At 36.0% G+C, this 27,855-nt stretch overlaps 1 protein-coding gene across 1 annotated transcript; it reads left to right on the forward strand.

The window, feature by feature from the left end:
• On the forward strand, window positions 1–26,324 carry IL15 (interleukin 15). Its single transcript, XM_042871569.1, has 7 exons — window positions 1–48; window positions 9,810–9,939; window positions 21,852–21,961; window positions 23,161–23,242; window positions 23,659–23,700; window positions 25,322–25,465; window positions 26,043–26,324. The coding sequence occupies exons 2-7, from the start codon at window positions 9,886–9,888 to the stop codon at window positions 26,151–26,153; spliced, it is 543 nt and encodes a 180-aa protein (XP_042727503.1). The 5' UTR covers window positions 1–48; window positions 9,810–9,885; the 3' UTR covers window positions 26,154–26,324.
• Window positions 26,325–27,855: the final 1,531 nt, after the last annotated feature.

Here is a 27,855-nt window from a genome sequence, read left to right on the forward strand (position 1 = left end):
CTTAATCCTTGTTTCCGTATCAACTTGCTACATAGATTTCCGAGGCTTGTAAGTATTTTACAAACTTCAACATACTTTTGCTTTCTTCAAAATGTCTTTCTTGTATTAAAAGGATGAGGGAATTCATACTGCTTAGCTTCAATTATTATTATTTTTTTTAGTTGCCTTTTAAGACTTCTAAATGAAAGAGACATACTTCAAGTATATATAATCACCAACCTGGTGCCTCTTTCACATTTCTCCTGTAGGAGAGGCATTAGAAAGTATGGAAAATTGGTGCTAGTCAGTGAAAATTTGTCATTTATTAACAAACTCACAAAGCAAAGATAAGGAGGAAAAAAAAAAAAAGACACCTCTGTGAGACCAGTGAACATAACACGGAGAGAAATGAAAGATTGGGAGAAAAATTATTTACCAACCTCATGCATGCTCTTGAAAGAACATTAAATGTATGTACAGAACTGAAAACTGCAGTCAAGCGGAATCCTACTGAAAATGGTGTTACAGAGATAGAGTAGCTGATAACAGCGTACTGGAAGAGTATTATCTGGTTAACAAGCCAACTAAACAATTGCATTCATGAATTTGCTGTCCAAATAACACTTTCTGAATAATGAAATCCAAAGAAAGGAGAAAAAGGACACGTAGGGGAGGAACTTGTGAAGGACTGTATTTTTAAGACCTGCAAAATAATCTCTGTAAAAGCCAGAAATTCTCCCGAGTATGTACACAGCATTTTTGATTTCTTCTTTATACAGCAGGTATGTATGTGCTGCTTTCCTTTAAAACAGTGTGATATTGCAGGAGAAATTCCTGATTATCATTATTACATTATTTTTTGCTGTACTTTCCAGATAGACAACAGCACAGAATTTCCTTTGCCCATTATAAATGTGTTCATTTCCACATACAGATACTAATTTATTTGAAATGAGACAGACAAATGGAAAGATACCACTCAGTTATTTTCTCTTGGAATGATATATATAAACATAGATCGACGTAGTATAAGCAAATGAAAGTATAGAATTCCTTCCTTTGGAGCCTATTGGACTGTTCTGAACTTCAAGAATATAACCAACTTTATAGCCTGTCATCATTATTTTAGCTTTGCAGATTCAAACAATAAAGGTCACCAACATTATCTATCCCACTGCCTTTAAATTTGTTTGAATTCCCTGGGGAAAAAAATACTATTGGCAATTCCATTCTAAGGCATCTCAGACTTTGACTGAAAATAGAAAAGGATTGCAGAGAACAGAGATACAGACTGATGTGGAGTTATTGGGTAATAGGAATAATATGCTAGATTTTTTCTGAAGAATTAAACGTCCCATCTCTCTTCAGCTTGCTGTTACGTGCCTTTGCATGAACATCTTCCAGGCTGTGGCCAGTAATATATTTCATACAAACTTTCTACTGTCAGGTGCTGACAGTTCTCACAAATACTTTTCTCTGTGCTCAGAGTTCAGCTTTATGCAGCCAGCACATGAAGGTGCAGAAATATGTGGGAACTGTTCTCCTGTATTCTGTCAAAAATGATGTAAAATAAATCATTTCTGCAGGGAGAGGCTAGCACAGGGTATCACTTTCAGGAAACAGGACAGAGCTTTCAGGAATCAATAAAGGACAGCAGCCCAACCTCAACTGATGAAATAAAATTGTTAGTCTTCACATAAGCACATTTTTAATCCATATTATTTTTCTACATGATATGGTCTTGTTGCTGTATCCCCTCATTCATCACTACACCACCAGCTAAAAAAGCTAAACCCAAGGACAGTAAATACCCTTCGCAATCATGTTTTTCTGTACACCTTTAAACCCGTAATGAAGGACAGTATTTTTGAAGATTATTTAAATTACATCATATAATGCACTAAGAATTCTCAAAATATGCTGCCAGTTTTCTAGAATCAATGTGTAGTGTTTTAGGCATAACAAAAACAACTCAATCATATCCATTCACTGTGTGTACATGCTAAAATATTTCTGCTTTTCTAATGCGTCATTTATTTACTTTCTTTTCAGAGGGCAAAATTTGCAGAGACTTCACAGATAAACACAAAAAGGGTGCAGAGCAATTGCTTTTACTCTAACACTTTAGCTCTAAGCAGTTGTATGTCTTAGTTTGCCACAGAATCCCCAAATAGTGTATTTTAGTACATGATAACTATTTTTTGGTTGCTGTCTTAATAAAAACAATAGTTTACCTATGAGATCTTTTAGGACAAATTGGAATTATTTTTTTTGGAGATGCTGAATTCTGAGTCTCCTACTCGTGATGAGGCACATCTGGCTATTTTATGACGTTATTACCTATAAAGATACCATGCATTAACAAAATTGTTCAATATCACTGTCATAGATGAATCATTACTAGAGATGATCTTTTCAGCACAGGCCATCATGACACGGTAAAACACACTGCTTGAAAATGGAAATCCAAGCTGTTATTACAAGTCTATAAATACTTCTTGGCTCTCAATGTGAAGTTGTAGTGAGTTGTATACAACTGAGGTAGCAGGCAAAAAAGTCTCTAGTTGGGATGGCAAGCTGCCTTTTGTGTTTGTCACTCACTAGCCTCACTTTTAAATTGCAGAAGTGCCTTTCCCTGAGTTTCTGAAGCTTGAAAATTGCTCAGAAATGAAGAGGACAAGTCCCTATCATTTGTTACTTGTTATCTGCTATTTATCAGTCTGAGAAATGTATATGAAGCACTTATTTATATGTAACTTATTTTTCTATAAGGAGTTCCCAAATCTTTATTTTTTATTTTCACACAGCCCAGATTTCCAGTTTCCATTCTACAGATTTTGCTAGGACAGCAGATGACTCTGGGAATAAATGCTGACATTTTCAAACTAGTTGATGCCCTTCTCTCTGCAAGGACCAAACTCAAGTAGAAAGAACTTCTAACAGATCATGGGAAAATTTGCTCAAAGGTGCCTTTTAAGCAGAAGTTCAAAGAGATGAAATTATACAGCAAGTCCCCAGTACCCAAATGCACAGATTATGGAAAAAGGGGCCTCCAATTCTATGCAACTGATCCGAGAACAAACTTATTTTTTCACTGTTTACTTGCTGAACAGTGAACTTTAGTTCTTGATTCAACAACTAAGTTGTTGATTTCAAAGGTTCCTGAGCAGTAAGGTACCTTCTGCTCTTCTTCAGCCAGTGCTGTTACAAAAGCTGGTGCTATGATCCCATGCTCAGAATGAATCTGAAGGAAGAAACATTGCAAAAAGATATAATTGTCATCTAAGCTGTCTGTATTATCTCGGTGTAAGCAGAGATCTCACATGGCCAGCATCACCTTTAAGAATCTTGCAATTCTTTCTGAGAGGTCTGGGCTGGGACTTCTTCACATTCTTTAGCTCCATCAGGATTCATGGGTAGATAAGGCTAGTTATTTAAGAAAATGATTCTTCTCTTTTTTTTTTTTCCTTTTTTTTTTTCTTATTTTTTTTTTTTTTTTTTTTTTTTGTGTGTGTGTGTGTGTGTGAAAAAACAAGGGAAGAGCAGAAGTATTTGGAAGTCATTTATTTGCCAGCAGGAGGTTTAGTATATAATTAAACTGTTGTCCTTGCTGGTAGGTTATTATCAGCAGGTAACAAACCATCTTCCAGTATTTCATGCTATAATAGATGAGAAAGGTCTTTAATGGTAGCAAAGGGTGATCACTCACAAACTGTTGTAACTATAGCCACTATGAATTGCAACCTATAGTTTAATAGTTCAACAATTAACTCTGCCACTAATGCTCAGAAACTCTTTAAAAAAACACCTCTGATTATCCCCCTAGCCCCCCTGTGGAACTGTTTTAGAAAGCCTGCTTTATGAAAATACCTTTAGACTATTAGGTTAGACTCTATGACAGATAAAAATCTTATATCAAAGTTGCTAGACCAATACAGCCATGACTAGAATTTGTTGCATCTTTAAAGCACCTTTTTAAATTAAAAAAAAGGCCCTTTCGGGAATAAAAATTCAAATGAAACATATTTATTGGATGCAAATTGTTTTTGAGTAGAAAGATTACTGTATGGTGAATAGCTAGCCAGAACGTCAATTCCTGCACCTTTCTCTGGCTGTAATACCTGCTAGAAGGCTGTGAGCATGTGAGCATGAAGTGCTCAGTAATTTTCTTCCCTACAGTTGAAAAAACAGCTCAGGATGGTGTGGAGAAGTTTGCTGTCTATGCCAAGGCAAAGACTTGAGGTTATTTGTAATGTCAGATTCTTGTCTCTCACAAGAACCATATGTGCAGATACAAAATATGACAATGCTATTTTTGATATAATGATCTTGCTAACAAATGATCCTGTAGAAGATTCATTTTGTGTACAGGAATAATAACACTGACAAAATTTCACTCAACTGTTAATATGCTGTTAACTACTATTAGCATATTATCAATTTTGTACTCAACAATGATGGAAAATTGGGCACAAACTCAGCTGCCTTTCTTGATGCTACATTGGCTAGTTAAGAATTACAGCACCTACACCAATAGTGACTGCTTGTGCCTCTAGCAAGTGACTAAGTGTCGCTGTCTTCCTAGAAGGGGAAATAAGAACAGGATCAGGGGAAGGAATTGCAGGAACATGGAAATCTATGCTCTTGACATCCTGAAAGCTGCAGCTGGTTACTGCCGTCAGACTCCTTGCAAGAGAAATAGGTATCTGCATCCCTCACATGGCACACGCAGGACAGCCATGTTATCAGAAGTAGCCAGTCTTTGAAAGTCAGGTCATGCCTGATTGAACTTATCTCCTATGACAAGATTACTTGCTTAGTAGATAAGGCAAAGGCTATGGATGTTTTCTATCTGTTTTTTAGTTAAATGACACATGAGCAAGCAGCGTGCCCAGGTGGCCAATAAAGCCAATGACACCTGACCTGCATCAGAAATATAGTGGCTAGCAGGATTGGGAAAATGATTTTTCCCTTGCACATGCAACAACTGAGACCTTACTCTGCGTTCAGTTTTGGTCCCCTCACTGCAAGAAGGATGTTGAATTCCTTGAGAGTGTGCAAAGAAGAGCAAAAAGCTGGTGAAGGGGCTAGAAAACAAAACTTACAAGGAATGGCTGAGGAAACTGAGGTTGTTTGGTCAAGAGAAGAGACTGAGAGGAGATCTCATTGGTCTCCACAAGGAGAGCTGCATCAAGGAGGGCGCCAGTCTCTTTTCTCAGGTGATGAGTGAGAGCACACAAGGAAGTGGTCACAAGTTGTGCTTGTTTAGATATTTAGATTGGACGTTAAGAATTTGTTTACAGAGAAAGTGCACAAGCATTGAAATGGGCTTTCCAGTGAATGGTGGAGTCTCCCATCCCAGGAAGTGAGTAAATGTGGACTAATGGCACTAATAGACAAGGTTTAGTGATGGGACTCAATAGGTTAAGGTGATGATTGGACTTGATCTTGGAGGTCTTTTCTAACTCAGATGATTAAGTGATTCTATGAATGATGTATTCCCAGCTTGAATGTTACATTAGATCTTCTAAAAGCATTTTAAAACAACAGGCACCTGCATACCAGTTTAAACTGGGTGCATGTAACATGCTTTTAAGAATGTGGGAATGGGAATAACAATAATCTGCAGGCTTATCTACTGTAGCCTGCAGTGGAAAACAGAAAGTATGGTTTGTTTCCTTGCTTAGTGTAGTTTGGTAAGGCTGTAGTTGCTAGGTAGAGTTTTAATTTATGCTGACTCTTGGAAGGGTCATTGGATCAAATAGTGTTTCACATTTCTAGAGCAGAATAAATTCTGATACAACAGTTAACATTAGCTGTACTTAGGACTGCTATGTGCAGCACAGATTACCAATATATAGCAGAGGGGATGAAAAAGAAGGTGGCATTGAGGGTCCGCTGGGGGTTGCACTGATACCTCTTTTCAAGACAGGTTGAGGATTCCGCAAGTTGACTCGATGTTGCAATTGCCAACACCACACAATGGTGATGGCAAAAGCCAAATGGGTTGGTCTTTACATGTTGCCTGACTGCTTACAGCTTTCTTCCGTTAATTTTATTTAATTTTGTATCATTTTTATTTAATTGTAAAGAAGTCTACAGCCTAAGTATCCGCTGTATTTTATAATACAGTAATTAGTTACATGGGCACAAGAAATGAGATTGTACTGTAAGATTTATATATATATATATATATATATATATATATATATATATACAAAAATAAAATAAAAAAAATTAGATAATCTTCTTTTGCACATCCCCATATCTGATCTGCTGCACATTCCTTGCAATGTGTTGTAAATGTAGAATAATTAATTTTATCTTCTATTTTTTTGCCTTCCATTTATAGCACTCAGCAGTACAGTATCAAATTGCTTCTTGAACACGAATTAGTTCATTTTCTCAAAAGCCCTGAAGGATAATGAAATGAGAATTTTATTTTATAAATGAAAAAAGATCTGAAGAATTTAATGATTTGGGGTCTGGTATGTGATACTTGGAGATGAATTTTTTTAAGAGATTGTTAAGCATTCCTGAGGATTGTCTATGCCCGTATATAGCTCCCAGTGTGTTCTGTTGCTGCTGTGATAACTCAATTATTTTTTGAATTAAGATCTGTGGAGAGCACTTATTTCTCCAAACCGTAACCACCTGCACTGGAGAAACCTCCATCTGAGCTGACTGTAGGGACTAGAAACGTATGCTTGGGGAGCATGAGGCAAGTTATCCTAAAAGCAGACACGCAAAAAAACCTGGGTTAAGTCACTTGCTCAAGTCACATGGAGGTGGTAAGATGAAGTAAAGGTTGAGATTGTTTCTCAGAGCTGCTAAACTCAACTGCTCTTGTCACTGAACTTACATTTTTCTTTCTGTTATCTTCTGCTTCTTTTTGTATCCTTCCTTTTTTTCAGATGAAGACACTGATACAGTCTCTTTCACAAGATTGGCCTATTCAGCATACATAATCCATTCTGGTCAGAAATCCTGTGTGAGAAAAAGGAAATTATTACACCATACTATTATTAAAAATTCGGTAATTTTTTCAAGTTATGAATTGACAGGAAGGTAAGGAGAGTAGGGTTCAGTTTCTATTTCTGGAGAAGAATATACTTCAGTGACCATTAAATCCTCCCAATTCTCTTACAACAAAGGTTTCCTTCTTCCTTTCACCTCCACTCTCTCTTATGCATGCCCTTCATTCAGCCACATTACTCAAATTCCTCTCTTGTGTTGCAAACAGCATCACTGATTTCTGTTCCCTTGGCTTTCACCACATCGTTCCTGCTGGAAGCCTTTTTTGATACCTTAAGTTCTGCTTGCTTCTGAAGATCTGAGATGGAGTATGTTCATTATGAAGAGACTGCTGGAGACCAAAAAATCATTGCCAAGAAATCTCTTCTGTAATTACGTGAACTAGCCACTTCTGACTTTGCAAACTTTGTGCAGATTTTTTAGGCTGCCAAATTGAATACATCACTAAAAAGCCATTAATTAAATGGTTATAAACATTTTCTCTAGTTCTTTTATTTGCTCATTTGTTTTTGGAAATGACTGAATTATGTTTGATAAGACTTTCAGTATAGGAAATTTCAGATCTAACAATTTCATCTTAAGCTGAAAGTGACCAAAACAGTTTCATTGTTAGAAACATAGCTACAGAAGGCCTTAACAACACTGTAGGTAATAGCACCCACATAAATAGAAATTGGACTGTTTCTCCAGTCTACACATTTGAAATTATCAGAGTTTAATTTAATTTCCTAAGAAAAAAATGTTTATCCTATCACACATCTGTGCATGATTTCATATCTTTGCTCCCCTCCTCTACCACATTATTTTTTAATCCAACACCTAATTTCATTGAAGAATTTCTATTGGAAGAGGTATCTAAAGATCAGCTCTCCCAACTTCACAACTAAAGCAGGGACAACACTAGTGTAGATTGCCCCAGGTTTGGCTAATTTTTGAACATTTCTAAGGATGGAGCTTCCACAATTTCTCTAAGAAGCCTCCTTTGTTGTGTAACTGCCCTCACTGTGATTTTTTTCCCTCATATCCAGCGTTTTCTCCAGTTCTTTTACTGTACATCCCCGGTAACAGTTTATCTCTCTCTTCTCTATAACCATACGGTAGAAAAAAGAACCAAAAAAGGATCTGCTTTGCCTTCTCTTCTCCATGTTGCACAAACCAAAGTCCCATAGCCTATGTGTTCAGAGTCTCCAAAAAATTTAGGACCAGACTTTCCAGTTTTGCATCTCTCTTGTATGGTGGGGCTAAAACCGTACCTAGTACTTCAGATGCAGCCTGTATCACGTGGAGCATCACTTCAGAAACATAATGGATTTTCTGAGCCATTCGTCTTGACTTTCCATCAGGTGCTGGGTAGCTTAATCCAGCCTGCAAATGGGAGACATTTTCCATTTGTTTAAAGACAGCTTCATTCATTTCTATGATCAAGCATCCTTCAGCAGACCCTCACTGTCATGTCCTCATGTTGATTCCTCCTTTCATCAGACCTCACAATCCCTGTACATCAGAGTTTCTTGCACTACATCTACGCACCCTCTAGTCTTCTCTGCTCATCTTTCCTTGCAAGCCTGTATCGAGCAATTGCAGCACAAAGTGATGTGATATCCCACCTTATCTCCTTAATGCTAGCAAGGCCATTGTCCTGTGTTTATGTGAACTGACAATTACTCCCACTTTTTTCACAAGGTGGCACACATAACTGTACAGGTACTTCAGGTGGACTCTCAACTGCTCTGTTTAAACAAGTGCAGTTTAAGAGCCTTTCTCATCAGCCTGTTCCGTAAATTCCCAGCTTGGAGAAGCTTAAATCAGGCCTAAATCTAAGAAACCAAGTCCATTTATGAGACAAATGAAAACCAGACATTGTAACTTCACAGGCCACCTGTACAATATGAAAAACAGTAAATAAATTAGTAGCTTTGGAGATCTATTTTCTTGCAAATTATGTTGCACTGCTTTTATAAAAAAATACAAATATTAATATTCAGATAAATTGCACTACCAAAGTGTGTTCATATTTTTCTGCTGCATGTCTTCAAAGTCTTGCTGTGAATACAAAATTCACTGTTCTAACAAAAGAAATTTCTTGTTTCTCCAAACCCAGCACCTGCAAGTCTTCAAAATGAATGTAGAAAAAACGTTATAAAGGAGAAGGAAAATGTGCTACTAAGTTTTCATCATTTCATCTATAAAGAGATAATAAAAAGGAGAATGAGCTGTTTAGCTGCCATAATACCTTCTATGAAAACACGGCTTAAAAGAAGTGGCACACTGGATTGCTGCTGCCCTGACCTTGATTCTGTGTGGTTTGCCTCATTTATTCTTTTCTAATTTACCTTGTAAAGTAGAGGAGAACGCAAGTAAAATTGCATAGCTGGGCTGACACATAAAAAGCAACTATTAAAAACACGTGTCATGCACTGTTGATGTAATTAGGGGAACTCTTCTAGCCCTTTACAAACCACAGAATTATGCTGATGTTAATGACTTTCCTATTAGCTAACTTAGCTACAACTTCTGTTCTAATTTTCATCAGAAGTCATAAAAAAATTATCTGATGACAATACATCTGTTCCAGACTGACTCTCCTCTCTTATATTGCAGTGTTCAGAGATACAGTCTAAGACGGGTATCTGGTCTCTAGATAAAAGTAATCCTTTTGAAAAGACACATCTGGTGTTTCTATGAAAATCCCTTTCAAATTTCAGCTGGTTGGTTGGAATGCTCTTGACAGATCATCTGAGAGCCACTTCGAGGTTTATTGCAACATTAAATATATATATTTTTTCCATTTCTAGGTACTACAATGTACTTGCCTGATCCAGCTTCTGTTCTTCTGTACTGAGTGATGTTGCAGTGACCAAGAGACTGGGGATGGCACAGCCAACACAAAACTCTGCTGGAGCATGGAGAAGGCTGGAGAGTCAGGTAAGTGTCATTTAAGCAATCTGACATTTTACAAGTGTCTGCAAAGCTCTTAGTGTTTCTCATGTAGCTTAACAAGAAAAACTGTTAATGCAGCGAATTTCAAGCTTGGAAATGTTTCCAGTATTTTAGATAAGATTGCTAGCACTCTATTATTTTCTGTTATCTTCTTTTCACACTGTTTTTACTTTTTCCAGCCTTTGCTCTGGATTTTTACAGATCCCTTTTTTTTTTTTTCTTTCTTTTTTTTCTTTTTTTTTAATTTCCCCACAGTTAAATTCTAGCTGACCTCCTGCAACTTGTGAGGCTGTAACTCCTGACACCCAAGCGTGCTCAGTATAGGAGGATAATTGCAAGTGTTCAGATTTTTGAGCACTCTTCAGACTTTCTCAAAACACTTTCTGGATGATTCAGTGTCAGTTGCATTTCTAATAAGCAGCGTGATCTGGTGGCCTCCTAATAATCCACATGGTTCCAGATGGAACTCAGTATTCCCAAGGTTTACACACAACTCTCTACAGAGAGGTTTGGATGCCCTTGTACACACTCACCTGGCCATGCCCTGCCAACTCTGTCAGCATCATCTGGGAGCTGGACTGCTAGGTGGCCCCAATATACCAGCCTTCTCTACACACTGGAGGTTACCATGAAAAAAAAATAATAAAAAAAGGAGTGCTCCAGCTGTGGGCACTCAGTTGTGCACAGGCTGGAGCAGGTATCTGAGGCAGTCAACAGGCATAGCCCTATCTGACCCCACCATTCCTAACACTGTGCTGAAATGCGGATAAACACATCCCTACGTAAAGCCAATCTGCCCAAATATGCAGGTTGTGGGGAATTGTTGGAATGGTCTTCTTGCTAATTATAGCAGTGAAGTTGCTGCTTAGGACAGGGTGATTCCTTTTACGAAGATTTTCAATTATTTTGCTGTTTACCTCTTCAAAAGCATCTAGATAAAACTCTTCCATTCTAAATGTGTAACTCCCCTTAAACTACACCTCGCCTTTTCCAGAAGTCAAAGGAGTTTGCAGAAGTCAAGTCAACACAAAAACGGTGTTCATCTTCGATTACCCAGTAGATTCATATGACTTTATTCCAAGTCTCAGAGTGATTACATCACAGACTTAGCCCCTAGCAGAAACAGGAAGAATATAGCCCTCATGATTATGGGGAAAAATTTGGAAATCAACCCCCACCACTTGAGCTCCACAGGGATGGAGAGGATTAGAGCAGATCATCAGTTGATGGGACAGGTGAAAGATACAACATAGCTAATTCATTACATAAAATCAATTAACTCACTTACAGAAACTAAATATACCAGCCCTGATCTCATTATTTTTTTCTATTCTTTTCTGTGACATATGTTGCAGTACGTGTTCCTTATTCAGTTGAATCTATTTACCTCCTGAAGAACTCAGAGCATGCAACTCTTGACTTCTGCTGTTCAGGATAAACAGTTCCTTGAAGTGAACGTGAACACCATTGAGAAAGCACACTTTTCAGTTTCCACCACTACCTCCACTTTCACTCTCCATCCTCAGCATACAAAGCACCAACTTTTGTTAACACAATCAACTTTAGGTCTTTAACTAGAAAACAACTGTAATGCTTTTTTATTTAGCTAATTCGTCCTCATAGTTTAACAACATTTCATATGTAGCATTTTGTTATATCACTGTAATTATTCAGCTATTTCCTCTACTCTACTACAAGGTTGGTGAGGAGAGGAAAGCCTTCAGAAGAGCTCCAGGGATATTCACTCCCTTGTTTCCCCTCAGAGTTTTAAGACAAATCCTAACCACGTAATTATTCAGTGCAAGAAATAAAATTTGCCTAAGTTCAAAAAAGAAAGGAATTAGAAGTGAGCATGGAAATTAGTTTGCAATATCAGTGAGCATTTCTATGACTTACCACATGCTTGTAATTATATCCTCTTGGGAAGTGACTTAATTAGGCTGTAACAGGCTGGATGTGCTATGTGACAAGCCTCCAACAAAACCTAGAGAGGTCCAGGAGAGTGCTGTTTCACTTCAATTCTGAACAAGCTGCCTGTTGGAGAAACACCTCTAAGTTACAGTTTTCCTTTAGTGTTAGGGTAGACAGCAGTCTTGCCTTGTTTTACCTTTACTCCAGGATCTCCAACTCAATAGCCAAAACCTGAACCATGTTTTTCAGCAAAGGTGAACAAAGATGTGCTCAATCTACAAGCCCTCCAGATCATGAAAGAAACAAAGGGAAAAATCATGGAACAAACATTCCAAACCAAATGAAAATACAACTTTTATCACAGATGTCAAATAGAAATTGATGTAATGCTGTTATTTTCGGTTTCACAGTTCCTGAGCGAGGGTAATAAAATCTCTTCCACTGAAGGAGCATTTCCAATTTCAGAACTGACAAATTTATATAGAAAGATTAATACTCCTTTTCTTACTTGCTCAGTTCACCACCCATAAAAAGAAGAAAGGAGCCAGTATGAAAAAAAAGAGACATGCGTAGGACATTGTCAGAAGACAGTACTTAGAAACATAAGAGCATGCTGAAACATCCGCTGGAACAACTGCAGAAATAGATGATTCTCTTCAAGACTACTTCAGTTAAAACTACAGCCTAGAAAAGCTTTCCAGACTAAAATTAATGATACATGCAGACAGCAGCTGTGCATATTGCTTCACTCAGGCCACAAGATGATGAATCACTGGCAACCCCACCTCTTTTCACTCTTCTTGTCTTTCCATATGTATATCAAGGACAGCAGAGCAAACTGCTGTCCTTACAAGTAGCATAGACTTACTAAAACTTGCGGCCTCAGTACTTGCAGACAGGGCTCACTACACATTGGCACTGCTGCATTTGGTGAAGTCAGGAGATTCACTGCAAGTGAAACAAACAAGCACAGCTTTGGAAAAACAGCTGAAGCTTCCTGCTAATTTTTTTTCCATTCATTTTGAACTCATGTACCTGGCTTTTCTCACTCATGTTTAGCTCCTCCAGACCCAAGGAAGACAAGGAAAAGCAGGTAGGAAAATTAGAAGAATCTACATCTGATATATCACATCAGAAACGGTTACAAGGAATGTCGTTTTTTTCCACCACAAAACCTTCAAAGCCATTAATACCTTGCTGAGCTTCATGGTATGCAGTATACCTCTATCAAATTAGAAAATTTACCCAGACCCAAAACAAGATAGAATACAGCTCAATAGATCTTATAGCTTTATAACATCTATAGATATACTTGGATAACTTCAAGATTTTACTGAATCACTCCAATGCTCATTTTCTGCAGAAGTTGAAACACAAGTTTTTCACGGTGTACTCCTTTGTTCAATTTTTATAGTAAAATCTGAAGAAAATGCAGTCAAGATATCTCCCTTACGTGGGGAGAAATTTTACTGAAAACTTTATCTCAGAACCACCTCATCATTTTTCAGTGTAAAATTTTTCAAGATGTGGTGAAGCATTCAGAGTGAAGTACTCTTGAATGATGAGGCAGACAGAGAGGAAGACTCTGGCCTAACAGCGTTGTTTTATGAGGGGGTCAGGCTTATTTCTCTCAGCAGAAACACAGTGTATACATACATGTTGGGGGAAGAATGATGTACACGCTGGAGCTGACAAAGGTGGAGCTTGGTTCTGATTATCTGTTTAGCTGACCAGAAAACAAAGCGTAGCTATCCTTTCTAACGTTCAAATTTAACTTCAGCTTTGAAAAAGCAATCAACAGCAGATGGAAGTCCTGAGGATATAAACACCAGACAGTTTTACTCATTTTTACCCCTTTACCCCTTTTCTTCTATTATTCTGTATTCAGGAAACATGTGACTTGTGTATTATGCTCAAAAAGCTCTATGCTACTAACAATTGTTATCTCTGCTGGTGTTATCTAACAGTGCCTGGGTGTATCATGAACATACAGTGATACAAAAGAAAGGTCTAAAGCATGTACATTTACTGATAAGTAAACGTAAATTCTTCAAGTACCTATACAACTTTTTTTGCAAGGGAATATTTGTGAAACTTTTCCAATGTTCTTCAACACTCTACTTTTAAAACAGTTCCTTCTTTTTTCCCTTTTCCCCCCTTTTTTTTTTTTTGTTACAGGACAAAAAGCCTCACTCATCTGCTTTCGTGTAACTGAAAACATCTCTCAGATTCATGAGATTTTATGGAAGCCTGTAGATTATTTTGCATAATTTAAATGGCAAATGAATATTTCAGCTCTCATTTTAAACTGTGTGTGATTACAAGACAAATAGGTCACAGTGAGGAAAAAATGGTTTTCTAGTAGATTTCATCCAGTTAAAAACAAATGACTCAAAAGTAATGCAAATTTATGAGCTGTGCATACACGACAATCTTCACCAAGAAACTGAGTGAAATTCTGCACTGAATGTTGACTAATGAATAAAGATTGAGAAGGTCAACTCAAGTTCTGCGCAACTCTTAGTAAAAGCGAGTTTTCAGTACTAACATGACACAACAAGATGGAGGACAGGTAGCTATCCTCTGTTCTTTTTAGGTTCTTGTGTTGGGGACCTAAAGGCCCCTGACTGAAGAATGATCCTGAGATGGAAGAAAGTATTCTAACAGTTTTAAGAGAATTTGCTTGCCTCTGGCCCTGAGACATCCTGACTCTCAGATCCAAATGTACCCTGAAACAGACCTGAAGGCTTTTATCAGAACCTACACTAACAGTTTATTACTTATACTATATCAAAAGTATGGTAGCATCCTAGAACTCAGACAGAATGATTTATCTCAAAGCAATTGATGTCACCCATTTTATCCCAACTTAAATATCAAGTTACAAATAAAATTTTTATTTAAATCAGGGTCCTTGATTTTTATTTGTTTATATATCTGAGTTACTTCCTTAAGAAAAGGTCCACATTATCCCTAAAATAAATTTTCAAATCAAAGAAATCTTTATATTAAACATACTAAAAGCATGTATTTCTTCAGTGGTTTTGCAAGTTATACACTCAGTATCTTAACTGTTATCCTCGAAGATTATGAATGATTTTTTTGTTTGCTGACTGTTTTTTTTTTTATTTTGCTTAAAACTTTTGTCAGTATCTGTTACAAACAAATGAGAACATAAGTAATACACTTTAAGAGTATTTGAATCATGTCTTGCATGAATCAAATGAGGATCTAAAGTAATTCTGAGACAGAAGAAAAAAGTAGCACTCTCAAAGTAGTGCACTGTTCTTTTTGCGCCGTATCCCTCAGAATTTCAGAAAGACATGAAAGAACATTTAGAAAAATCAGCCTACGTATTTGAGTAGGATAAAGACCCCAGTCTCACTGAATTCAATAGGGTATAGATATTATCACCCCTACAACTAAGGTTCAGGTCTATGGGGTGTGACTTCTCTCTGGGCCATGGAGAATTCTGTAGGTACTTGTCTCAGTGTCCAAAATAAACATGGCACATTTTCCCAGGTATGTAGAATTGTTCCATTTTTTACTCACAGTTTACTAAGAGGGAAGAAACTTTGTTTTCTCCTTTCCTGATAGGTTCTTCAGCTTTGAAGTAGCTATTTCAAACGATGAAAAGCACTTTGTGAACTGAAACGAAAATGTGAAACCACAAAGAAAAAAATCCAACTTTTTTTGGGTAGAGTAAATATCAGCATTTGTTGCACTAAAATGGCTGAAAATAATACGAATGTTTATGCAAAGTAGTGACATTATGACTTTCAGAAAGCTCAAGCTGACCTTAAAAAAAAGATAAGTTCCCTTAGATTATATATGCCTATATAAAGCAGTACTCTTCAGAAAATTACAATATGAAGAAGCTTAATTATAGTAACATTTTGTATTTTTAAACTACTTAAAATATTCTATTATGTTCAGAACTTAATATTGCCAGTCTATATTTGAAACATCAATTAAAAATATTTAAGGAGAATGAACTGCTAATTAAAATCCTAAAAATCCATTACAAAGAAAATATTTGTCTATACTGATAAACAACATTGAAGAAGTGCTAGAGCAGTTATAAAGATGAAAGTACTAGCCTTAAATCTGATACTTAAATCTGTATACTTTGTTGGAGATCGAAGAGCCCGTCGGGCAAACATCAGTACACTCCTCTCTTGGTATTCACAACTGGCTGAAGTTGAAGACAGTAGGTCTAGAGGCCCTGTCTGCAAATCCAGAGCCAGCTTTGCTTTTCCTAAATCCAATGTGCTTGGACCTCTGGCCCAAGTGCAAAACCTTGCACTTTTCTGTGTTGAACCTCATTAGATTCACCCGGGCTCATCTTTCAAGCCTGTTGAGGTCCCTCTAAATGGCATCCCTTCCTTCCACTGTGTCACCTGCACCACTCAGCTTGATGGCAACAGCAAACTTGCCGAGGGTGCAATTGATTCGGTCGTCAACATTATTGATAAAGATGTCGTAGGTTACAACTTTTTTTTTTCTTTGATTTAAAAATGTCTCACAATACTGCCTCATTTCATGCTTTTGATACTGCGACTGTTATGTTTAATCCATCTAGGTATATGGCAGATCTTCATTAGCGTGTGATATAATTCATTGTCCCTGAGCTAAGTACTATGCTAAGTCTGACATACTGTCTAGCAACTGCTCCTGTGGTAACTCTTTTACAAACTCAGGGTTTTCATCTTCTCTCCATCACTATGACAGACCTTACACTTTTATTTTCCAAGTTCCTTTCCTTGACACTGTTTTTGATTTTAAAAGCCTACCCCCTAATGCACAAAAACTTCAATTCTATTTTAGCTTTCTGTTGAATATTCATTGCCAAGGCATGAATATATAACAGAAATATTTACAGGGACTGCCTAGAAGCATATATAGATCAGTACCTATTTTGCTATACAGACTTGAGCTGTGACTAGATCTGCTGATCCTTTTCTTATTTGTGTTGTTTTGTTCATGTCTTTTACAATCTCTTGTGGTTCAGGTGCTTACTTATGCAGGAGAGTATGTTCTGAAAAACATTTTCACTGGTTTCTGCAGCTTCTAAGTTACACTGAGAAATTAGTGAAAGTAGATTTAAAAGGAAAGCTCTTGATCTAAATAGTAATATTCAACTAGAAATATCTTGCCCTAAAAGACTGCTGTACTTCTTTTGGGTTTCACAGCTGCTGTTTCTGCAAGATTCTTCAAGGGGTATAAAATCATTCTCTGCACCAAGGAATAACTTCTTCTTAGGCCAACAGCTAAGCATAGGATCCATCTTCATAAATGATACAAGCCCCAGGCTTCAAACATGTTTTGCAAAGGAAAGGTCAAAGGAAAGATTTAACTTCTTTCATTTCAAATTCTAATGTTTAAGATATTGACTGGAATAATAATGATTCTGTGACCTTTTGGCAATGTTTTCAATAAGGCATTGCAAGCTTTACTTTCTTGTTTCTTCTGGCATACAGGAGAAGGAAATCTTACTGAATGACTATCAAAAGCAAATGAACAAGTATTCCAGCAAACCAAGAACATATCAATGCATAAGTGGTGGAAGCTAAGCTCCCACACATTTTCTTGTTCACCATTCCCACAGTCAGATGTACAGAGGAGAAAACAGAAAAAGACAGAAGTGGGGAAAACTCACTGAGATAAAAACAGCCTAATAAATAAAAGTGAAGAAAAACAGAAAACCAAAACGCAAGTGATGCAGAAGTAATTACTTGCCCTCTCCTACCAGTGGATCAATATCCAGCCAGTTTCCAAGCAATGGCTGCTCTTAGAAAAATTCACCCTCTCTTCCCCCCTGTGCTTTCACCTGAAATTTTATAACATGTGATATTATATGGCATTGAGTATGCCTTTGGGACTGCTGTCCCAGCTACGTCCCCTCCCAGACTCTTAAAACCCCTAGTTTATTTGCTGGCGGGGTGGGAAAATGAGAAACAGAGAAGGCCCTAACTGTGTAAAAAACTGTTAGCAATGGCTAAAATATTTGGTGTATTATCAGCATTATTTTGGTCACAAATTTACAACATTGGTAATTGATGGTACAATAGTTATGCTATATGGATTGTGAGAGAAGACTGCTGTCAAAATATTTATCTATCTAAGAGATCCCTGTGAAGGAGAGAGCTGTTGGAGACTGAGGATCAGTATTGAAATGAAATGCTCAAATAAAGAACTTGTATGTTCACGATCTAAATTCTCTAATTAAGAATAAAAATACTCAGTTCTTCCACAAAAGCACCGTTGTGAGTTCCATAGTTGTATGAATATGATAAAAGCAAGTGTCAGTATTTTTTTGTGCTGGTATTAGGTAATAAGAACCTGTATTCAATTATAGTTGCCAAAGGTAATTGACAAAATGTATTCACTCTCAAGAAGATAAAATCACAGAAGGAGCAGGAACTTGTATTTTTCCATCTTGAGCTTTCCTCCTGAAAAACACCTGGGCACATCCACTGCAGATCACTGAATGTGAAGATTATCTGGAAAATCCCACAGGACCAATATAGAAAAAACTCATTTTGGAGGAAAGCGGGCAAGGAGAAAGGACAGCATTATCTTGCACTACAGTGATACTGCTTCTGTGCTCAGATTCTGAAGGGGATTCTGCCTCTGAGAGCAATTCTTTCTTCAGGCCACCATAAAATTGCAACCAGTGGGACTCTTTTCTTTACAGAGACCTGGCTGAGAGTGAAAATGTTTAGGTCCCAGAAGCCTGATATTAATATGGTAGAGGATGTTTGACTTAGCAGGAGAATCTTACTTCAGCAGTGCAAGAAAATGTCTTGCACATTTTTTTAATTGAATGATTAAAATTATTATTGTAATAAACTATGGACACAAACAATTAGGAATGGTGAACCACTGTAGATAAAACTAGCTTACAGAGCAACTAAATTTTTCTAATTATAATTATCACATTTCAAGGATTCACTGAGAAATTTACAAGCAACACTTAATAAAGGAATTCAGACACATGGTACATAAGCAAAGTCACGTAATTCTAGCTTTCAGTAATTTTCTTTGCATGCAATTTAAATATTGCATAAAACTTTGAATATTTTCTTTTAACCAGCTTACTTTTTTTTTTTTTTTTTTTTTTTTTTTTTTTTGTGACAGCCAAAATGGTAAAATCAGCAGCTGATTCTGTTTTGTTCACTTCTGTCATCTGCTTAAATTTCTTTTTTTTTTTAAGAGATAACAGTTTTACTGTGGCTTATATTTTACTCAAGGATAAGTTGTTCATTGCAACTTGCTGATTAAAAAATTAATTTATTTTTTCAAAACAGATTATTTCTGTTTATCGTAACTCTCAAATGAATCTTACATAAAGAAATAAATAGAAAATATTCACTTGAACTCTGCTGTTGCAGATTATCAGGTTACAACCTACAGGGGGGGAAAAAAAAAGTATTTGAATGTGAACTGTTTTGTTTTCTTTTCAAAGTTCAATTGCGCATAAAACAAGGGCAAGTATCAGAGGCATAATAAAGTTGATTAATGATTAAACAGAGGAAACAGGAAAAGTTTTAAATAACAACGTGTGTTCAAAGCAGAAGAGTAGTTTGTCAAAGCAAGTGAGATAGTAGTCTTAAGCTGCTGAATAGTAGTTTGCATTAAATATTGAAGACACTGAGGTAGAAAACTGCCCTGATTGTAGAAACAATGTATTAAGTGATCTAATGAACCTTAAGAACCTCTTTCTCTATAAACAAATGAATTTCCCTAAATTTTACAATTAGTAAAAGGTCTCTCACCTAAAAACTAAGTTTATTTTTCAAATAAGGAACAATTATTTGCTTACTACATGATGGTTGCCTACTGTATTGAAGAAAAGCAAAGATCAAGACAACTACATTAATCATTAAGAACACAGTGTTCCATTGTCATCACAGAGAGCCAAAAACATTATTCAAAAAAATGAAACAAATGTCCAACTGATGTCAACCCAGGCTCATTACTCGCTAGGTAGCGTAAGGGATTATTTTCCTTGAACACTTTTCCTACGATAGAAATTTGATAACACATTTGGCCTAGACCTCCCCTTCAAATCAGCTCGTAAGGCCCCAACATATTAATTATGAATCAAAAGCTGAAAAACACTTCAAGATCCAATATAATTTTTGTTTGACATTTTCATTAACAGCCTCCATACTTAGTTTGACCAAAACTAGCTTGTAAAATGAACAGAATGTTTACACACTGCAAAATGCTTATAATACATTTTGACTAATTTTGATAAAATGTGTTTTTAAACAAGAATTTTTTTTTTTAGCTGAAGACAAAAAATAAGATTTGAATTTCTTAGCATGTATACAGAAATCTTCCATAAGGTTATTTCTGATTTTCATTTAAATTAATACATTTAAAAAGTTAAAAAAAAAAATAAATAATTTTTATGAACTGCCAAATCAAGCCAAAATAAACAGAATTCACTTTAAAAAAACAATAGAAGAGTTGCTTTGTTTTATTATTTTGTTATTTTTACAGAAAACTTGACAAACATCAGATTAAACAGTGTGGTAAGCTTGCAGCCTGTTATATTGTAATAAAATTACTCTAGTGTTGACAACTGCTGGGTTGTACATATTTCTTTATGAGTCCTGTTTAAAAGTGTATTTATTGCATTAGTTATTAATGTTTTGGTATGAACAGTTATTTTTTTCATTTCCATTGGTCATGGAAATAGTAACAGGTTCAGCTTTGTTTTTAGACATACTTTGGTTAAAGGTACTGGAAATACTTCAGAAGATGGATAAGATATTACTGATTTGGCCATACTTTCATTAGGTATGAAATTGAATTTACCTTTCAAGTACATATTTCTTACATAACAGATTTTGGACACAAAAGTAAATACAAGAATCTGGCACCGCTTTCTATTAATGAGTGTGGAAATTTAGGTGATGGTGTGGCTACTATATTATCTCAGCAAAACCTTTCGGTTTTGGGAGCAAGACAGTTTAGAGTATTTTCTGCTTAAAGCAGTAACAAATACTTGTTACAAGTAGTTTTCAGAGCTCCTCTGAGGCACATGCAAGTACTGCTCTCCTAGCCTGGTTAGTAGATGCTTTCATCACAGTTAAGTGGCTTGCAGCAAGGTAGCAGCAAACCTGACAAAAAGTATGGATAGGCCTTTCACTCTAACATATTCACTAGCTTTTTTTCTATTACGCTCTCTGATCAATTTTTTAACATCTACTTGTAAATTCATGTGGATATAAACCACAATGAAAGAAACATAGTTTGATAAGAAATTAAACACTGAATCGAAATCACAGTTGCAGATAATTAACCTACCTCTGTGAAGAAGACGTATATGAGCTCAAATTAAAGGTTTTGTGATTCTGGAACAAAAATTCCCAGGCTGTAGGAAATAAAATAAAACAGTTAATGTACAGCTCACACCTTCTCATTTCCAGTTGCCAAACTCCAATGAAAGAATTCTTAAATGCTTCAATCACTCACTCCCCAGTATTAGATGTACATATAGCAGGTATAACACTACAAATATCTACTGCATCTAAAAGTTTAAATATCAATAGATGTAACAACACTGGACTTACGTGTATCTAACACCTCACATATACACAGTCATGATATTGTAGACCATGTTACAACTGTAGGTAATTTGGAAGATTTGGGTGGCAAACAGGAAACAGGGCGGCAGGGGAAAAATCTGCAGGATAGAAAATGGAATACAAGATCTTTAATAATGTCCTTACATTAAAGTAGCCTGCAGTGTGAGCAGACAGGAAAACAGGATGAGTTTGCAATTTTGAATCATTTGACTTTCTACTGTTTCATAAACTGACTACAAGCTACAGATCTGTTGATCTTTAAACACCCAACAGGTAGTCTTGCCTTGATTGGGTATCTTGTCAAATTGATTAATTCAGTCAGAACTAAAAAGAATTATGTGAAATAAAATTATGACACGCTATCTTCTTGGTTGTATCTTTCAGAAAATACACGTGAAAAGTATTTGTCTCCAGTACCAACTGTATCTACTTTTGAACAGCCACTTCTTCTACCTTTTAAAGAATAAGACTGGACTAACCATCTTTTTCCTATGGTAACTATAAAGTAAATATTAATGAGACAGTAAATACAAATTATCTTGTTTTTACTGTTACAGCTGTTATTTGTAATGGCTTCCAATTGCTTCCTCTCCTGCCTTGTTAAGCAGTCCTAGAGTTCTCTTTAGGCTATGGTCCCTTGCTTTATTCTTTTTTTTTTCTCAGGCTCCATACAGTTCATGTCTCTCAGCCTTTATCTCCATGATAATCCTCAAGTTGTTTGAACTGTTGCATTTGAAGACTTCCATATTCCTTTGCAGTGAAAAAAAAAAACAACATGCACATGTTTAAATATGTATGCTGGTTTATATATATATTAGGTATTTCCTTCCATTCTGATTCCACTTTCCTGTCTTAGAAAACCGACCCCGATTCTAGTGCCAGCATCCCCTACTTGTTCTCTCCTTGTCAAATCTCTTTACTAAGGTCTAACTTTTCTGCTCTGTCTTCCGGGAAGGAAAAATCAGGGCTAAGTGTCCTCCGGTTCTTGTTATAATACCTCTTTTATTTTTCTTTCCCAAAAATCTTGTTATCTATCAGCCTTTGTTTAAGGCCTAAATGGTGAACAGCTGCTTGTTTTATACTAACTTCCCAAATCAATTTGTTGTCTTCCTTTCATTGCCTTACAGAAATACAGAAATACTGAAAGGGATCCAAATGAAGGGTCAAAGTGGGGACACACTAAAATCACAGTTCACAGTGCAATAATCTTCCAGAGGAGAAAGAAACCTACTTTCTATCCTTTAATGGTTCACTCCATACAAAATTTTATTCAGGGCAGGAGGAGTCTTTTCTGTACACAAAAAATATTAGATGTAAAATGGCATACAATATTTCTACAGGGCTAAAGACAGAAATTTCATAGTAGGGAAGGAAAAATAATTCAGTGTAAGAGATACAGAAATTTGTTATTTTTTGGGATACATGGAAAGAATTGTAGGTTACTTACAAGAAATAATTGACTCTTGCATTATGTCTTACAAAATTAGCTTAAAACACACACACACACAAAATACCCTTGTCTGTTTAAACCATGTGGCTCCGTGATTTTACAAGTTGTCAAATGTACTTGCTCCACACATTAACATATGTATACATATTTTTATTATCTGGTTGAATGATTGGTAAGTCTTTTCTCAGCATAAACAATGTGTATGCCTACTATTTAACCTAGTAGTCACTGTTTTTCTTCTAGTGCTTATGTACCAAACACAGAAGCAAATCACTGTAAGTGGTCAGAAGTTCTGAAAGATTTGGAGCAGATCAAGACATCTGAAGTAAGTTCAAAAGAAGTCACTATTTCATAAGATCATAGGAGCAGACATAACTACACGTTTAGCTGTTTAGCACAGTACTCAATAAAGAGAGTCAGCGACAAGGAGTATGAAGTAGGATATTGTTTGCGTAGTCGTTTAGGGAATAGAAAGCTAAAGCGAACTGGAGATGAAGCTATTCTTTTTTTTTTTTCTTCCAGAATTTCTTTAATTGGATAAAGCAAAAAGAAAGGGGCAGAGGGCATGGGAGTCAGCCCATTCTGCAGGTTACTAGGTCACCTAGGTCACTTTCAGATCACTGTCTCACTGTGTTCCAGTACCTGGATTAATTGACCTGTTGAACTTGAATCCATGGCTCTAGTGTTTACTTCTAAGCCTGTTAGCTATTGTTCATAATTACAACTCTTGTTTCCTTTTAGGACATTGATGTCAGTTTATATACTGCTAACACAGATGAGGATGTAAGTATAATTAAAATTGGACTCAAACTGGTCTAATACGGTAACTTAATTTCTTTACTAGCAATTTTTTCCAAAGGTAGACTTGCACTCATTTGAGAAAAGTTTCAGAAACCAAATCATTTGCCTTGGAAGGCAGAATTCTGCAAATTAAATTACTTATGATAAATTATGTAAGCTGGTATTAAATAATTTTACTGAAGTAGCTGCTATTCAAATTATTCAACTAATCGGGATGGTCTAAAATGATCTTATCAAAGCAAACACTGAAAAATAATGTTGCTACTCATTTGTAATTGGAGAAACTGAAGGAGTGACAGAGAAAATACTTCCTAAGATTATTATTTAACACCACGCACTAGAATTCTATAATAAGAAGAGAAGTTACTTACTTGAGAAGTGCAATATGGAACGGAACTGTGAACATCTGCCAGTGCGGTTTTCTGCTTTTACAGCCTAGAAACAAATAATATGTAATATCAAGGATTTAGCCTTGTAATTGATGGAGATTATGATTTATCCTACAAGAAATAAATTCATTTTCAATATAATTGTTAACTAAGTTGTGGCTTCCATAAACTCATTCCTGAAGAGACTTTTCCATAATCTACTGTGGAATTCAGTCTTTATTCTGTGCAATCCTCTAAGAACATGAATCCAACCAATAACCTCTTCTTAGCCTTTACTTTTAGCATGGCCCTTGTGCAACATGAGCTGGGTTCACTGTTGTAGTGAAGTTGGCAGTAGCCTGCTCCTGAGACAGCCTCCTCCTGACAGCATAAACACAATGACTGTGCCAAACGCACACAATACATGATTCCTGTACACAGACTTAATGAGATTTCCTAGAAATAGCGGACTTACTGTATCTGTGCAAAATAATCTCAGTGTGCATGCAGAATATAGTAACACTGATGCATTCAGTGGACCTAAAAAGCCTGAGAAAGCAGACCCTGATGTATCCATGGAGTTAGCCCTGTACACAATAGGAAAAAAAGCTGCAGAACATACAAGTCCATACTCACACACCCATTCCCGTGACTGAAACGAGCTACTGAAGTTAATACATTATAAAGGCCAATTTCTTAGCTGGTAATGTCAGGAAGACTTTCTTAAAGTGGAAAGGCTTAATGTGAAAATCAGACAACCTGGAGCTTGTTTTTTGGTTTTATTGACTTGGTGGAAAAAAATGGTACTTTTGTGCCATTGGGTTTTTGTGGTTTTTTTTTGTTATTTGTAAAATACGGGCATATATCCACTTCTTTTTTCTCCTCCACTCTCCATTATTCTGAATAATGATCTCTCAATATAAGTGCTAGAACTACTAAGAATATTAATTTAATTCCATTAGTGTTAATTCTTTCCCATATTCCTATCCTAATTATTATTTTCCTGTGTTCTTTGTCAAGACATAATGCTTCACATTGTTATAGGAAATTGGCTGGCCTGTGTGTCATATATTAGCTCTTAGTTAATTTTTGCAGATATTTAGAAGTATTTGAATACTAATAACAGATAGTAAGTAAATAAAAATCACCACTTTCTGGTAAATTATATCCCACATTCACTTATCCCATTTTAATCTTAAAACAGCTACAACTTCCTTTTATTTATTTTTTTCCAGAAAGAATGCCAGGAACCCGTAATGAGATGCTTTTTTTTAGAGATGAAAGTGATTCTTCATGAATGTAAAATCAAAAAATGTAGCAGAACACAGGATGTATTCAACATCTGGAAAAATGGAAATGCGAGATTTGAAACTAGCCAGGTAAGTAAAACCAAAAGTCTGTGGATAAAATGGAAATGAGAATAGTTTCTTCCAAATCAGAAATTCTGTTTCTCATAGATTTGGAAGAGGCAAGATGGTATGTATATGAAAGCAAAGGGTAATCAACCAGTAACCCATGCACATAATACTGAGAAAATTACACACATAAAAAGGATAGAGCAGTATTTGGTGATTGTAGAAAAACACTCCCAGGACTCACATCAAAGAAAATACTTGTGACATGCAGACATAAATGTTTGAATGTGTATATATAAATAATAGTTTGTAACTTCAGTATCTAAACTTGAGTATGTTTACTGGCAAATAAAGAAGTGTCCCAATTTTCAAAGGGATTGGTGACTTAAACCTCTCTCTGAAGCACTGTATCCTTGAAAGGTGATCCTATTCAGAAATCAAGCCAGGAACAAAAGATGAATACCTTAGAAGACTCCAGCAGTGCTTTCTGTAGCAATTGACTGTGTTGTAACTATGGACAAAAACAGAATTAAAAGGGTTAGTTCTCTATCAGAACATATAGACAAAGTATCTTGTTTTACTATTGCATTTTCTTTTTCAGTTGAATTCCACAACGTCAAAAAAATGCAAAGAATGTGAAGAATATGAAGAGAAAAATTTTACAGAATTTATACAGAGTTTTCTGAAGGTTATACAGAAGGAATGCAAATAATACCATGACCAAAATAAACAAGCTGGGAACAATGACTGTTCAAGAAACATACCTCAGATAAATTGGATTGTCAATAACACTGGACTAAAAAGAACTTCACTTCTAGTCCTATTTGCTCAGAATAAAAAAAACAAAGAATAATACAATATCTTTAATGTGTGATGTTTTCAAAACTGCATACATACAAATGATAGCAAATTTGAAGTAAAAAATAAAGGAATTTAACATTTTTTTCCCCTGGATGTAAGCTGTTTTTATTTCCTAGTAAGTCCACTGAAGAAAAAATATGTCCAACTTACTAAGCTTTCAGTGAAATTTTTTGAAGATGTTCTAAGGACATCCACAGAGGGAACTTCTCTGTAAAAATCAATTCAGAGCTGACTGAATGGAGTTTCAGAGAAAAGCTCTTCTTTTATTATTATAATATAGAATTATCCCTATTAAAGCAACTTGCAGTAGTTGTTATTTTTTTATCTGAAATTCATTATTTTAAAGTCTGGGTTCCCAGAAGTTCATCCCTTGCTCTCTTGTTATGTCTGACGTGTCTGACAATTTTCTGTGCCTTTTTTTTTTTTTTAAAAAAAAAAAAAAAACAAAAACAAGCTGAGGTCTACTTGTCTTACACGTCCATTGGCTCTCTCGTATCCATTTCACTGTTTTCAGCTAAACCCAGACAGCTGTTTTACCTAGGACTTCAAAGTCCAAAATCAGAGTATTTATTTGAAGATTTTTCCTTGCCTGTTTTTACCTTTTGTATGAAAAGAACTCTGATATTCTCAACAGAAAGTAATGCCAGTGCTTGGTTCTGTTGTTCAATGATAAAACACGCTTCATTTGTTCATCATCATCATCATCATCATCATTATTTTGACCTCTGACACGCTCACTCATTATTGGATGCCTACCTGTGCGACCTGCTGTAGGGAACCTGCTTTGGCAGGGGGGTTGGACTCGATGATCTCTGGAGGTCCCTTCCAACCCCTACAATTCTGTGATTCTGTGATTATTGTAATACTACAGTTTCTTCAGCAATCACCAAAAATTTAAATCCAACTTCTAACCAAAACGGAGGAGCATAAATTTCATAGTCTGCATTCAGAAGACTACGATCATGATAATTATATCTTATGGTGTCCATATGACAAGACTGAACGCAAAGTCACCTGTCATTTGCTGCTCTGAAACGCTGAATATTTAGCCTTCAGCTCCTATGTTAACAACTTATTTCCTGATTCATAACCATATCATATCAACCACTCTCCACTATAAGCAGTTCTCTCCTCCAGGCACCTCCAATTCCCCATCTTCATTTGATAAATGACCGAGTCACTCAACTGTACGCTTACCAGAAACTAAGTCTCAATCTCATTAAGGCAACAAATACACTGCTTGTTACTCCCTTATTGTTGAGTTACTCCCCAAAGTCAATCTCCACCACTTTGAGGAGCACCTTCCAGGCAACCTGTAAACTAACTAATAAGTAAATTTAAAAGCACATCAATATTAGGATTAAACACTGGCAGAGGTACTACAGAAGTAATCTTCAAATCATTTGGCACAGCAAGGAAGAAAGTGTTCATTACGCAGTTTGGCTGAAGTAATCTGGTTCTATGTTTTAAATAGTTCCTTAAAACAATGACATGCATTTAATGTGATTTCATTGATGTCACACTAATAGGCAAAATAATGTCTGGTAACAACT

Source organism: Lagopus leucura, unplaced genomic scaffold, assembly GCF_019238085.1.
Source record: "Lagopus leucura isolate 7727_CA_CO unplaced genomic scaffold, USGS_WTPT01 Super-Scaffold_100004, whole genome shotgun sequence".
NCBI classification, from domain to species: domain Eukaryota; kingdom Metazoa; phylum Chordata; class Aves; order Galliformes; family Phasianidae; genus Lagopus; species Lagopus leucura.

What these genes read in the sequence shown, in the direction of transcription:
- IL15 (XM_042871569.1), top strand. Translation starts at nt 9,886, where the DNA reads ATGGCACAGCCAACACAAAACTCTGCTGGAGCATGGAGAAGGCTGGAG. An exon ending in CTGCTAACACAGATGAGGAT is followed by an intron (nt 23,701 to 25,321) that starts GTAAGTATAATT and finishes ATTTTTTTCCAG; the next exon opens with AAAGAATGCCAGGAACCCGT. An exon ending in CGAGATTTGAAACTAGCCAG is followed by an intron (nt 25,466 to 26,042) that starts GTAAGTAAAACC and finishes TTTCTTTTTCAG; the next exon opens with TTGAATTCCACAACGTCAAA.